General features: G+C 37.2%; 1 protein-coding gene across 4 annotated transcripts in view; it reads right to left on the bottom strand.

Moving 5' to 3' along the window:
* Positions 1-254: 254 nt before the first annotated feature.
* The window catches only part of LOC127411547 (la-related protein 1B-like), a 61,755-nt gene continuing 47,151 nt past the window's right edge, over positions 255-14,858 (bottom strand). For 3 of the 4 annotated variants that reach the window (XM_051647209.1, XM_051647212.1, XM_051647213.1), the window contains exons 10-18: positions 11,902-12,264; positions 7,592-7,709; positions 7,242-7,399; positions 6,971-7,077; positions 4,578-4,741; positions 4,328-4,472; positions 2,847-2,956; positions 2,382-2,509; positions 255-2,199 (exon numbers count right to left, since the gene is read on the bottom strand). In XM_051647209.1, coding sequence (XP_051503169.1) covers positions 1,792-2,199; positions 2,382-2,509; positions 2,847-2,956; positions 4,328-4,472; positions 4,578-4,741; positions 6,971-7,077; positions 7,242-7,399; positions 7,592-7,709; positions 11,902-12,264 — 1,701 coding nt within the window. In that variant the 3' untranslated portion in view covers positions 255-1,791. The remainder of the gene's footprint in view (positions 2,200-2,381; positions 2,510-2,846; positions 2,957-4,327; positions 4,473-4,577; positions 4,742-6,970; positions 7,078-7,241; positions 7,400-7,591; positions 7,710-11,901; positions 12,265-14,858) is intronic. The other variant, XM_051647210.1, reaches the window with a different exon arrangement.

Raw genomic sequence — 14,858 nt, 5'->3', positions numbered from 1 at the left:
ATCATTAGCTAACCACTATTAGACACAAAATATGACTTCTAAAGCTACAACTTTAAGCATCAAAATTACATAAAACATGTGAGATTCTAGTCTTGAATACTGAACACAAAATATTGCCAAAATATGAAACTGTTTTAAATAGTATATAGCTGGCTATATTCATAATTACTAATTTAATTCAACCAAAATAATAAAATCCCTTATCAAACATTTCTGTCTCCACCTTGACATTTAGTACAGCACAAATATTTGGGGGTTTTATAAACAGATTTTAATATATTTTATATTTTTTTTACATTTTACAATTTGAGGAAAAAAATTAAACTGACATGCATACCAACACACAAGCGCACACAAACAAGAACATCACAATAAAATGAATCAATACAAATGGATTGATTGAAATTACAGCTGCTTCGAAACATTCTTTATGTACAGTTTTCTTAAGCAAATATGATACAATCGAGACATCAGTGTCTGATTAATGATTGCAAGTGATAGAAAGAGCACTGATTTAATGTTATCAGCCAAAATTCATCCTGGAAATGAATGCAAATAAAAGTATTCTCAAAGCCACTGCATTTGCAGTCATCTAAAATCTCAGTAATATCAGTAAAAAAAAAAAAAAAAAAAAAAAAGAGATTATAATCAATTAAGGTTTAAAAAAAAAAAAAAAAAAAAAAAAAAACAACAAAAAAAAAACCAAAACAATAAATTATCTCAACTCCAATAGAATTCAAAGTTTTTAAAAGGAAGAATTCCTTTCAAAAATATAACGTTTCAAGTACACAGATGTTTTCCAATTTAAGTCAAAATTTTCAACAACAACAACAAAAAAAGAAAAAGTCAAAGACGTCTTCTCTTCTCTCCTTCGCCATCACCTCTGTGGTATGAACGGCAAAATGTTTGTTTAATATCAGGAATATCCTCTAGCTCCTGATGATGTTAACGCTTTTCTGTCACAATCCCTCACCACTTTGGCTTGGTATCTACGTACTTCTCTGATCTTCAGCTCAGACACTCAGCTAATCATAAAAGCATAAAGAACTTAGTATTCCATCACTGCCATTTTTCCTACACAAGCTAAAAGAGCAAAAATGCAATAGTCTATATAGTGTGTTATATCGTGTCAACCTTAATTCAAGTTAGATTTTTTTAGTTGTAGATTTTTTTTTTTTTTTTTTTGATGAGTTTTTGTTTTTGTTTTTAAAATAAACGAAGTAAAACATGTGCTGTTGTCAGACACACAAATAGGTGTGATGTGCTGTCCGGGTCAGGCACATAGTTAAATTAAAATACTTACACAATAGAGATAAAAACCAAGAGACTTATTATTATGAATGCTGACAGAGTTGTTATATATATATATATATATATATGTATATGTGTGTATGAGTTTTTTTTTTTTTTGGGTTGATTTTGAAATGTAAGGCATTTGAAAAGGTAGAACTAATTTTAAAAAGAGAATGCATCTTCTGTAAACTGCACAGGTTCACCATGCATACTGATGATTTTGCAAACTACTAACTGCAGGAAAAACAAAAACAAATGAAAGAACAAAAAACAAAAACAAACACATCCAGAAAAGAGTCTTGTACAACACCCAAGAAAAATCTGGTTTACTCTTCAGTTTGTGAACACAACGGTCTGACAGTTGCTCTTTGCTCTAACGGTTTGACTGGCTCACTTCCAAGGTTACGGTATAAAACGCAAGCCTGAATCAGCACTGGAAATCCTTTCACAGCTCTAGAGTTACAATCACTCAAATACTGTATAATGTAGTTAAGGGCTTTATTTCTTTGGCTGTTGGCTATCTTTGTTTTTGCTCGTTACTGACTCTCCTTTGCGAGCATCTGATGAGGTATTCTTCTTCACATTCTCTTTGGATGGAGCTTTTGTAGCAGGATCATTAGCCGTGCTGCTCTTGGCGGTCGAAGAGGTTGGCTTCTGATTGGCTGAGGCTGCCTTGGCTGGCCCAGCATTTGATAGCTGACTGGCTGAGGCGGTTTTCGTTGCGGTTGGGGCAGCGGTCTGATCAGTTGAGGTTGTTTTTGCCACCCCTCGAGCAGCAGGCTGATTGTCTGAAGATGTCTTGGTGAATTGGGTTTGCTTTGATGATGAGGAGGAGGAAGAGTTGTGACGTCTACGTTTCGGCTCGTCCTGTGCTTTTCTTCGTATTCCTTCCTCTCCCATCGGTGGCTAAAAGCAGGGACATTTGATTTAGACTGAAGCACACTAATCATATTAATCGTAACATTGTTTTTTTTAAATGAATGTTTGGAATGTGATTAAACATTATTAGGATCGATTTATGTAAGTGTTATTCTAGACTCCAAATTCTCAGTTTTCTTTACAAACACACCACCAATGTGTACACTCACATCTACTCTGAAGTCATCAATGCTCTTGAATTTGTTGAGGTATTCCTGAAGTTTGGGGTCAATGGGTTGATTCTTCATCTGAGAGTATTTCAAGAAAGCCCAGAATTTCTCCAGTCCATATAGCTGACCTATACAAACCATTACAATACAGACAAAGCACACATTGATACATGTTTTAGCAAGCAGAATAAAAGCATACATTCAGATGCTTGTTTTTACTGTACAACTTTCTATGGATGGCATTCAATATTCTCAGATACTTTATAGAGCTACTGCCTGACATTCAATGGTTTATTAAACTGTAAAGATTATAGATAGCATAAATGCAGACTGTAAAAAGCCATTCTGAGATGGTGGTTCACTCATAAGCTTCAATTAACTCTCCTAGGAGAGAATTTCACCCCCCAGACAACAATGGTAGGTGATATCAGTCCTTGTTGGTCGTTCTGAGCGCAGATGCCTGACCTTTCTCATAGTCACGTATGGTCTCCTCCTGGAAGTCCTTAAAGATGTCAGGTCTGAACCTCCGCTCCAGTCCATAGCTGTAGAACCGGAACAGACACTCCAGTCCATACCTGCAATAATCATTTGAACAGAACACATTAGGAAACCACTTGGCTTTTTCAGGTAGCACAGCCAAAAAAGAACTGTATGCACGGTTTACCAATCATTTGCATGTATAATAGTTTCACAAATGCAAGACATACAAGGAAGTGGGAGTTGTAAAGTTTGTATATGCGCATACCTAAAGGACACAACCAAGATTTTATAATGAAACTCACAATGTGTCACTATGAACTTCTTCACATCTGGTCCGAAATATCGTACAGCAACGATAAATTATTATTATTTTTTTTTAAATCATTCACATGCCGAAAAATTTATTATATTCAAAATTAAGGGAATTCAAACTTTTTTCAGACTATGATAAAAATCTGCACTATGCGCTTAACATTTTACATTAAATGTTACATTTGTTAACATGTTAATTGCAACATATACTTAATTTAATATACTTAAATACTTACTAAAATGAAACTTTGTACGTTAACATTAATGCATTATGAACTAACATGAACAATAAACTATTGTTGTATTTGTATAAATTGACATCAACCAAGATTAAGAAATGCTGTTAAAAATGATGCCTAATACATTTACTAATGTTAACCAATACAAGTTATTGGAAAGTATGACTTATTGTATTGTCTCTTATTCGCCTGAAACTGTGTTTGTTATTGTGCTGAATTTGTGATGTTGCTGGCATTTAAAGTTATAGTTCCTTCCAATAATGTATGTTTTATTATTATGTCAAGAGTGTTGCATTTTGTTGATTGAGAAAATAAGTTGTACTAACAGGTGCATTTTTCTTTTACAAGCTAATTTGATGACTATGAACAAAGTTAAAACTAATTATCATACAATTTTCAAAGTATATTCACAACTGCTAATCACTTTACTCGCATTTGTGTCCTAGCAACTACTGAAATACACTCGAATCATTAACTAATAATACAGATAAGTGTGTTAGTAAACAGTATCCCTGATACATGCATTGCACTGAGGGCAAGAGAACCAGACAGACCTCTCACCCTCAGTGCAATTATTCAGACTTGGCAGTCATTCTGTTGTGGGTGTGTGTGCATGTTGTGTAGGTCAAACATTCATACTAGCTTCCCCTTTAAACTTTTCTAATGACACTTTTTGTTTTGGATTCTCCCTTCCCAACTAGAACCCAAACTAGTGAGAAACTGAACCATCTGCCATGACATAACGTCAGCTTTTTGCCAACCGATTATAAAAAAGTGCAGAAGAGAAATACTAGTATGACTGATGTATTATTAATATTTCAAATAGATTAGCCATGAAAGTCATGGCACTTTAAAAAGTGTACATAAGTGGTACATTATACATTTCTGAGTGAATTCTGAGACAAGCACACTCACCTGTAGTTCTCTTTGGCATCCTCCAGGGAAAACTGCTTGAACTCCTCATACATTTTCCTGTTGAAGTTGTCTCTGAGGAAGAAGGACCAGAATCTGTAGAGGGTGTTCATCTCCTGAGACTGACCGACACCTAATCGCTTCCTCTCTGTGAAAATAAGTACACAATCATAAGGTTGGTATATAAGGACAAACAACTTATACCATAGACAGTAGAGTTATACAGAAGCCGGTTGTAAAGTAATCATACAACCATTGAGGCAGCGACGGCGGTATTTGTGGTAAACTTGCTGAGTGAAGCCGTTTTCTCTCAAAAGCTCATGGGATGGGTGCCAGAACTTGGGCAGGGACTGAGGGGTACAGCCGTAACTGCCCGACAACGCAGGGGCTCCTTCTGATGGAGATGCATTAGAGCTGCTGTACAGAAGAAGAGAGACAGCAAGAGCGGGAAATGGGAGAAAGAGAGACTGTTGAGAGGAATCAATTCTCTAGTGGGATAAAGACTTGTAAATCATCAGTGTTATAATATCAGTGCATGAAATAAAGCCACGGACAATAGCATGTCTGTTCCATCAGTGCAATAAAACTACTAGGGCTGTAAATCAAATACAAAAATGTATCATTCCATGATATGCCAACTAATGAATTGCATATCAATATTTTCTGAGAAAAGCCCCAAAATTAAGATAATTCAAAGACAAGATTTTAGCCGCTTTTCCACCATCGGGCCGAACAGTTCTTGTCGCAAAACCATACTGTTCTGTGCTGTTCCAGGTCAGTTGCCGCAGTTACACTTTTCCCTTTGTGGAGCAGTGAAATCAGCAGAATATACTTAAAGGGATAGTTCACCCAAAAATGAAAATTCTCTCAACATTTTCTCACCCTCATGCCATTCCAGATGTGTATTACTTTCTTTCTTCTGCAGAACACAAATTATGATTTTTAGAAGAATATTTCAGCTCTGTAGGTCCATTTAATGCAAGTGAATGAGTGCCAAAATGTTGATGCTCTAAAAAGCACATAAATGCATCATAAAAATAATCCATACGACTCCAGTGTTTTAATCCATATCTTCAGAAGCAATATGATAGGTGTGGGTGAGAAACAGATCAATATTTAAGTCCTTTTATGCTAGAAAATCTTCTCACTGCCCAGTAGGGGGCGGTATGCATGAAGAATGTGAATCACCAAAAACAAAAGAAGAATGTGAATGTTTAAGTGGAGATTGACTGAGCAGGGTGGAGAATTTATAGTAAAAAAAGGACAAAAGAATAGATCTGTTTCTCACCCACACCTATCATATCGCTTCTGAAGACATTGATTTAACCACTGGAGTCTTATGGATTACTTTTATGCTGACGTGTGATTTTTGGAGCTTCAAAACATGGCACCCATTTACTTGCATTGTATGGACCAAAAGATGTGAGATATTCTTCTAAAAATCTTCATTTGAGTCTTGCAAATGAAAGAAAGTCATACACATCTGGGATGGCATAAGGGTGAGTAAATGATGATAATTTTCATTTATGGGTGAACTATTCCTTTAACAGATCTGTCTTTTGACAAGGGCATGAAACATTGGTAAACAATGGAGTTTGTGCACTATGGAGGATGATCACATATTCCAGACATTAGGGCTGCTTTTTTTCCTTAGTTTTACTCTGCTAATACACAGTAAAGACAAGGCCCATGTCGCAAAATGGGAAGCAAAGAGAAAAATCAAGTGGTTTATCATCATTTGCTGAGGGTTTGTGTATGCCACTGTACACAAACAAACAGAAGGGTAAAAGTTCCCAAACTAGCTAAGAAAGGCTATTTATTGACAAAATATTACATAAGTATTATATGAAAATTGTATATGAGGATATATTGGTACATATTCAGTTTTAATGAGCTAGTAAACTACTTCCCTGATGAAAAAGGCGTGTAGAAAAATAAATGTAGGCTACAATACTAGTTAAACCATCAACATACAGTAAAATCATGAAGATACACTAAACATACATTATTTTTAATTAACTTTTCTTAACTTCAGCCAAATATTAGCAAATTTGGCAAGCTAGAAACAATTAGAAAATCATGTGCTGCAATGTACTAAGCCATTCCATCAGTACGGTTGAGTACGATTAGCTAACCGTGCCAAGAATTCCGGGCAGAGAACGGTTTATAATTGTGCTGTGCCAAACCGTGCTTAATTGGAAATGCTACTGTAACCATTCTGTACCATGCTCAGAACCATTCAGCCTGATGGTGAAAAAGCAGCTATTATTTTGGAGATGAAAACAATGAATAGGCATTATACAAGTGGCTTTAGAAGTAAACAAATTGTTTGTGTGTTTGTCCATCTATGCAGGTAAGGGGGTGTTCAAAATCAGCTTGACGCAGTACAACGCAAAAACAAGTTTTTATTTTTTGCAAATTATTTTTTTGTTGAAAAGTTCAATATCTTGTAGCTAAGAAAAGTGAAGTTCGCTGACTGAGGATTCGCAAAATCATGAAGGTTGAAGCTCGAATTACTCGACGGTAGGAACATTTCTTATGGAATTCATGTGAGGGTTAGTTAAAGTTTTTAATCTAACATGTTAAATTTACAGGCCTAAAAACTAAATTAGCTCGTTCCACACACAGGAAATGAGCAGCACAAACCTGATGGAGGAAGTGCGAGGTCTGTGCTCCCGTGAGTCCATCACCCAACCTACATGGCACTCCAGAGGAGGGTTCGAACTGTGACGAGTTTTCCTCTTTCTGGGGGTCTGAAAGGGTAAGAGAGAAAAGTAATTGAGTCATTGCTCTGAGCAAACACACTTACACAGACAAATATGTATACTTTCACTTTTTAGCACACATTAACAACTTTACTGTCCACAATAAATGCATCCTGATGATCCAGGAATTTCTTTGGCTGGTGCAAATATACCTGTCCATCAAGGTTGCCGTTGTCTTTGATAACAGGGTAGAAACGTGGGGTTTTGGTGGGGTCCTGTCTGCCAGGGGTGCGTGGGGTACGAGGGGTCCGAGGCACACTAGGGGATTCTGGGACGTCCGTGGGTAGAGAATGAGCCATGCTAGACTCATCTACAGCACAAAGAAAACAACATAAAAACAAATAAAAAAAATCTACATGATTGTGAAATAAAACGGGGCATACAGTCATTTCTGTTCATTAAAACCATCATCATGATTTTCCTCAACTTCTCTTTCTACTGTATTTTCATTTCACTTTGAACGTTAAAATACTCCATGAATATAGAGATATGATGCATTCACCTGTCTGGCATGGGGGTGGCGGTGGGACTTCTTGGTAGGGGTCAGTAGGAAGTTTTGTTGCCAGAGTTTCAAACTCATCTTGGCTGATCATGTTGATTTTTTTAAAGTTCTCAACATCCTAACAATGGAAACAAAACAAAAAGACATGTCAAAAACAGAATAACTTCATACACATTTAGAACTATGTGAGAGTGGGTAAATACAATTGAGTTAATTATTCCTTTTAATACAAGTATACAGTAAATGTCTTTATACATATATGGATTTGACTCTTCTAGAAAGTTGGATAATCTCATCCTCTGCTTAATGGATAGGGAGGAAGAGAGTTTGCCCCGAAAGCACAATCTTCCAGCCAGGAAGTAAATCCAATTCCAGGCTGCAAAAATATTTAGGTGCACACAAACCCAGCCAATCCTGTTTCTAACTCTATGAACAATAGCTGGGTTTCCAACTAAATGTTTAGCATTTTTTAAGTGCATTTTTAAAAATTAGACTTAAGAAAATATTAATCTTTGTGCGTTTCCATCCACTATGTAATGCACATTAATTGAGAGAGTTGCCTTATCATGATGGAGCACCTGAACGACCTACTTGTTTCGGGACGAGTTTTATTTGCAGGATTGGAGCAATTGTACCTCATTTTATTAAATGCTGCCAGGAGACGTTTCAGAATAAGTGTAATATCTGATATAATCAGGGTTGGGAGGATTACTTTTGAAATGTATTCCACTACAGATTACAGAATACATGCTGTAAAATGTAATTTGTAACGTATTTCGTTAGATTACTCAAGGTCAGTAACGTATTCTAAATACTTTGGATTACTTCTTCAGCACTGTATATGATCGTGCCTGGTAACATGTGCATGTAAAATGGCTAGAAATAGCACTTTAGCTTAGCGTAAAGCTGACAATTTACACAAAGTTTAGTTCTATTTCTTCTGCTCCAAACTTACTTCAAACTTACTTCTCTGTCTGCTCGTATGAATGTTACACATCATAAGAAAGTGTTTCACTGCTGTTCAAATGCACTTTGGATCGCATCATTTATATGTATAAATGTTTTCCAACTGAAAGGACTAAATATTAAATGAAACAATTGACAATAAAATGTAATAAAAGTAATCTCTTCAGTAATCAAAACACTTTTTGAATGTAACTGTATTCTAATTACCAAAGATTTAAATTGTAACTGTAGTGGAATACAGTTACTTATATTTTGTATTTTAAATACGTAATCCCGTTACATGTATTCCATTACTCCCCAACCCTGGATATAATGGGGCTGAATTAGCTGCGATACCCACATGCAGGGCTGCTGTTAGAAATTCTTGGGCCTGGTACAAAACGTATTCAGCAGGCCCTCCTACAGTCGGGTGTGGGGGTATATAGACATTTATTCCATCAACATGTGCTACCCTGGCAGCTTTTGCTGTTGCTCACTGTCTCCGTGTTTATATCTATGTCTCCCGGTGAACGCGTTTAGATGCGCTCTACAATATGGAACAGCCTTTCTCTGGGCCCCCCTCAAACCCGGGCCAACAGGAAAACTTGAAGGCGTCACTAACTAAGGGAAGCGGGGCTTATGTATCATATCTCATCTCTAACTGTATTTGGTTGTGTGTGCGTGCGAGAGAGAGTGAGTGCTATCATCCAAGGCCGTGAGAAATGCAAAATTAACGCAAAAGTATAGCAACTGACAAAAATAATATGATTACAATATAATTATTTTTTGGAATGCACATACTTTGCCATGCGGTGGGATTTTGCATAACCACGATAGACAATACTTTTCTTGCTCATTTCTTGCTAACACATTTCTACTGGTATTTTGTCCTCCTCGACGCATCCATTTGATGGTCTTATTATAATGCGTTAACAAATCAACAAGGTATACCGTTTTAATACGTTTTTGCAGTCATGCAGTGCGTGGTTATGATGTTGCAGTTATTCCATGATTTTTTAAGATCCAAGAAAACTAAACTCACAAGCGCTTGACCAGCCGACAGTCAGTGCACCTCCGCAGAATATATTTGATGCGCTTCATCCTCATGTAGTTGTGTAAAGATGCTCTGGTCGGTTGAGTAACATTTAATTACATTTTGCTACAGTTGCCAGGGTGTCAATTCTTTGCACGGTCTTGCAAATTTATCTCATGGGATTGAAGCATCGTGTTTTGGTATATGCATATAGGCCCTGATTTAATTTTAATTTTAGAATGGACCTATTAATAGTAAATGCCATTCATGCTATTATAAATAGTGCAAAGACCGCTTTGTAGTGAGCCGTTTATCATGAGATTTAACTTTACCTTCCGTTTTTTTCAGAATCGAAAAATAATAGAATAAACGAGTCTAGAATCGACTCTTGGAATCAATTCCAAAACAAGAAATCTGAATCAGAGTCGATTCCCAAATGTATAGAATCGAACAGCCCTATGCATTTTATAGATTTTTTTGACCACCTAGAAGTGCTGGAGGATCCGCTCCCCCCCCACCCCCGTGAACTCTAGCACCAAATTAAGTCAGACATCATGTGGTTTATCATACTTTAGTAAATGTAATGAGCAACTGGAGTTTTCCAAGAACACAATTTACATTGAGAAGAGACTGTCTGGACTTTTCTCAGTGGAAACGAATAATATGATCCTAAAACAATGATTTTCAAATCACTTTAGATAAATGTATTAGGTCACAACAACCAAACCTTTTTAGCTATTGCATAATTTAATGACACACAAAAAGGACATACCGGCATCATTGCTCTTGCTTATTTAAAAGAGTGAATCAAAAATGTGAAATCATTTCATTTTAATTTAATCATTCTATCAACGTCAGAAATTACCTCACAAACTCCAAAAGATTCGAAAACAAAGCATATGTGCACATTTCCGTTGTTGTATGCAGCTGTTTATCAGCTGTCTGTTCTTTGAATGCCTCGAATTGCTCAAGGTTCCGCTCGCCCCCGTGAAATCCCCAGGTTGGGAACCACTGTCCTAGCGCATTAAAGTTTAAGCGAATTTACAAAGTTTATTCGCATATCAAGTGTTTCCATTCAGGATTTCTTATGTGCAATTTCAAAATGTGCATAAAAACAGTATACGCGCACATATAAAAGCATATGTGCACATTTTCTGTTGGTGTATACAGCAGTTTATCAGTTGTCTGTACTTTGAACTTCAGCCCACAAAGTGTCATGGCAGACCCTGGCACAGTTAACACAGGTGTTACGACTCCCATGAGCGGGTAGAGGCGGAACAAGATGTACCTTAGATCTGATAGTACCATTGTAAAGTTCAAACAAACACATAATTTGCCACACACATAAATATAAATATGGGGTTAACTAAGACTTGAATGTTAGAAAGTGGATTTTCCTTCAAAAATGGTTTTATGTGTTAAAATGCGCCAGAATAAGAATGCTGCTTGGGCAGTTTTTAATCTTTCATTTTCAAGAGGCTAGGAGGAGTTATCGAGATCAGACTCTTCCTTGTGCACATTCTAAACCAGTTTTGCAGTTGATGGTTAAAGTACTTGTACAGTATTTTACAAAGCTGCAAATTTACATGGCTTAATAAATGACCACTGTAAAACATGTTGTTTAGCATATTTTGTAGCCTCTTGGCTATAAAACAAGCTCTTGGTTTGTGTTAGTACATTTAACTTGAATCTTTGGCCATAGATGCATTCTGAGAGCTGTCTTCTTATTGGCTGACAATGAGGGGTACATGTAGATTGATATTGGAAACAAACTACAACTGTGAAACACATTGAAGAACAGCTGTGATACAATTTTGTCCAGGATCATTCAATTATGTGTGTTGATTCTTTTTTCAATATTTAGTATTTTATTTGTGATTGTACCATAGAGTACAAATGATAATATAGTTTGAGATATTTGACTGTAATGCTAAGATGTAACGTGCTGTATAAATACTTGCAGTGGAAAATTCCCCATGAGTTTGAATCGGCAAATGGCACAACATTTTGTGAATAAAGTGCAATCTATGCCAATTAATCTAATGTTCTATTCAGTCAATCTAATGTCTAATTTACATAGAAAGGAAGGAATGACAATGACCTAATTTAAATACTCAAGAAGCAGCACTTTATTAGCGCTGACTGCACCTGCTTCAACTAGATTGTGGGTGGTTAGGGAATAAGATGGCGGTTTTTGTGCTTAAATATCACAAGCAAATTTTGCGCAACTGTTTAGTTAATTCGCCCCCAAGTGTTTTGCATATTGCGTTTGTAAATGTGTGAAAATTTATATCTAAACTTAACTCCAAAATACATATTTGCCTGCTTTCACCTTGGCATTGGTACTGTCTTGCTGCCCTTCTTCGTTTGTCCAAAGATCCTGTTCATAGTAGAACAACCCATCGTTAATAGCTTTGGCGAGGTCAGCTGTAATTTTGGCACGAGACACATGATTCCCTGTCCTATCGCCTCCAGGGTGTTTCCGCAGGTGAGGGGGGGTCTGAGTAACGATAAGGATCTTGTTTACATCTCGGTCATCAAGTTCATCATCAGAATCGTCATCTGACCAATCGGTGAAGGTGTTCTTGCGAGGTGCTGCAAGGCGTTCCATTTCCTCATCGAACAGGAAGTCCAGTTCCTCCTGGTCTGCCTCGGGCTGCTGCTCTGGGCTGGACTCAACCAATTCTGAGCGTTCCTGAAGCAATCACAAAATGTTTGATTTTCTTCTCAGGTCATGCAACTAAGCAGAGACTTATGCCATGTCCACACTAATATGTTTTCAGTATCCTAACGTCATCGATTTCCAAAGTTGGCAGTGTTTTCTAAAGTCAGAAAATGCATTAGTGTGGACGTGGCCTTAGAAGTACAAACACATGGACACATAAGACATCCCAACTTATAATCATATTTATACACTATGCTAGCAGAAAAAGACAGAAAGCAAGGGGGGGAATACTCAACTGCAGATGGGAATAACTCAAGATGAGGAGCAGTAGGAGGAGGAAGGAGAGGAGGAGGGGTAGGAGGAGGAGGGGGAGGAGGAGTAGAAGGAAGAGGAGTTACTGAGGTCTGCACACCCACAGGAGAGGTCAAGTAGTGGATGGAGAGAGGAATTGATGGATGAAGAAACATGTAGATGGGGCAAAAGGGAAAAGGTGTGTTACATAGCAGACAGAGTTAGAATTGTACAAACAGACACATGAGTTAATAAAGAACATGGCATTTTAAAGAAGAAAGTGGGAAAGCACATTTGTCTCTAAATACAAGAAAGTAACAAATATACCACTGTGAAATGCCACTAAATCTGGTGCCACACTAGCAGACTCCAAACAACTCAATTTGGCCGAGGGTGTCACACATGCAGTATGTTTTGATTAGAGCTCGCTCTGTTCAGTTGGAGGCATGACACACTTGCCGATACAAAATGGTGGAGTGGTGACAAACATACCGACTCAATGCAACTCTCTCTATTTTCTAATTCCCTGTCATATGGAGCTTGCAGAAATTACAATATTAGTACCACGTGAGCATAAACAATTGCAATAGAGTGATTTAGGTCATTTTCAGACCTGTAGCTTGCTTGATTTCCAAAACTGGGGTTACAGTGTTGTGGAAAAATATTTGCCCCATCCTGATTTCTTCTGTTTTTGTGTATTTTTCATACTACATTGTTTTAGATCTTCAAACGAGATATAACATAAAACAAAGCCAACCTGAGTAAACACAAAATACAGTTTTCAAATATATACACTGGTGGTCAAAAGTTTGGAATAATGTAATGTAATTTTGCTTTTATGGAAAGAAATTGGTACTTTTATTCACCAGAGTGGCATTCAACTGATCACAATGTATAGTCAGGATATTAATAATGTGAAATATTACTATTACAATTTGAAAAAAATTTCAGAACTTCTTAAACTACTTCAAAGAGTTCTCATCAAAAAATCCTCCCCGTGCAGCAATGACAGCTTTGCAGATCCTTGGCATTCTAACTGTCAGTTTGTCCAGATACACAGGTGACATTTCACCCCACACTTCCTGTAGCACTTGCCATAGATGTGGCTGTCTTGTCGGGCACTTCTCACGCACCTTACAGTCTAGCTGATCCCACAAAAGCTCAATGGGGTTAAGATCCATAACACTCTTTTCCAATTATCTGCTGTCCAATGTCTGTGTTTCTTTGCCCACTCTAACCTTTTCTTTTTGTTTTTCGGTTTCACAAGTGGCTTTTTCTTTGAAATTCTTCCCATAAGGCCTGCGCCCCTGAGTCTTCTCTTTACTGTTGTACATGAAACTGGTGTTGAGCGGGTAGAATTCAATGAAGCTGTCAGCTGAGGACATGTGAGGCATCTATTTCTCTAACTAGAGACTCTGATGTACTTATCCTCTTGTTTAGTTGTACATCTGGCCTTCCACATCTCTTTCTGTCCTTGTTAGAGCCAGTTGTCCTTTGTCTTTGAAGACTGTAGTGTACACCTTTGTATGAAATCTTCAGTTTTTTGGCAGTTTCAAGGATTGTATAGCCTTCATTCCTCAAAACAATAATTGACCGATGAGTTTCCAGAGAAAGCCGTTTCTTTTTTGCCATTTTTGACCTAATATTGACCTTAAGACATGCCAGTCTATTGCATACTTTGGCAACAAAAAAACAAACAAACACAAAGACAATGTTAAGCTTCATTTTACGAACCAAATAGCTTTCAGCTGTGTTTGATATAATGGCAAGTGATTTTCTAGTACCAAATTAGCAATTTAGCATGATTACTCAAGAATAAGGTGTTGGAGTGATGGCTGCTGGAAATGGGGCCTGTCTAGATTTGATAAAAAATGACTTTTTTCAAATAGTGATGGTGCTGTTTTTTACATCAGTAATGTCCTGACTATACTTTGTGATCAGTTAAATGCCACTTTGGTGAAATAAAGTACCAATTTCCTTCCGAAACTGCAAAATCTGTACATTATTCCAAAATTTTGGCTGCCAGTGTATATTTTTTGTTGAAGCAAAAAAGTTATCCACTGCCCCCTTAAACTTAATAGCGGGTTGTGCCAACTTTAGCAGCAACAACTGCAACCAAATGGAGATCTGGAGATCAGTCTTTCACAACGCTGTGGTGGAATTTTGGCCCACTCTTCTTTGCAGAACTGCTTTAGTTCAACCACATTGGAGTTTTCGAGCATGAACTGCGAACTGAAAAGGTCACAAACTGACCTTTTAGGTCCTGCCACAGCATCTCAATCGGGTTCAAGTCAGGACTTTGACTAGGCCACTCCAAAACTTTAATTTAGCTT

Source organism: Myxocyprinus asiaticus, chromosome 20 (assembly GCF_019703515.2).
Source record: "Myxocyprinus asiaticus isolate MX2 ecotype Aquarium Trade chromosome 20, UBuf_Myxa_2, whole genome shotgun sequence".
Classification (NCBI taxonomy): Eukaryota; Metazoa; Chordata; class Actinopteri; order Cypriniformes; family Catostomidae; genus Myxocyprinus; species Myxocyprinus asiaticus.
Note: the sequence above shows the minus strand (reverse complement) of the source record. Positions and strands in the feature narration are given on the sequence as shown.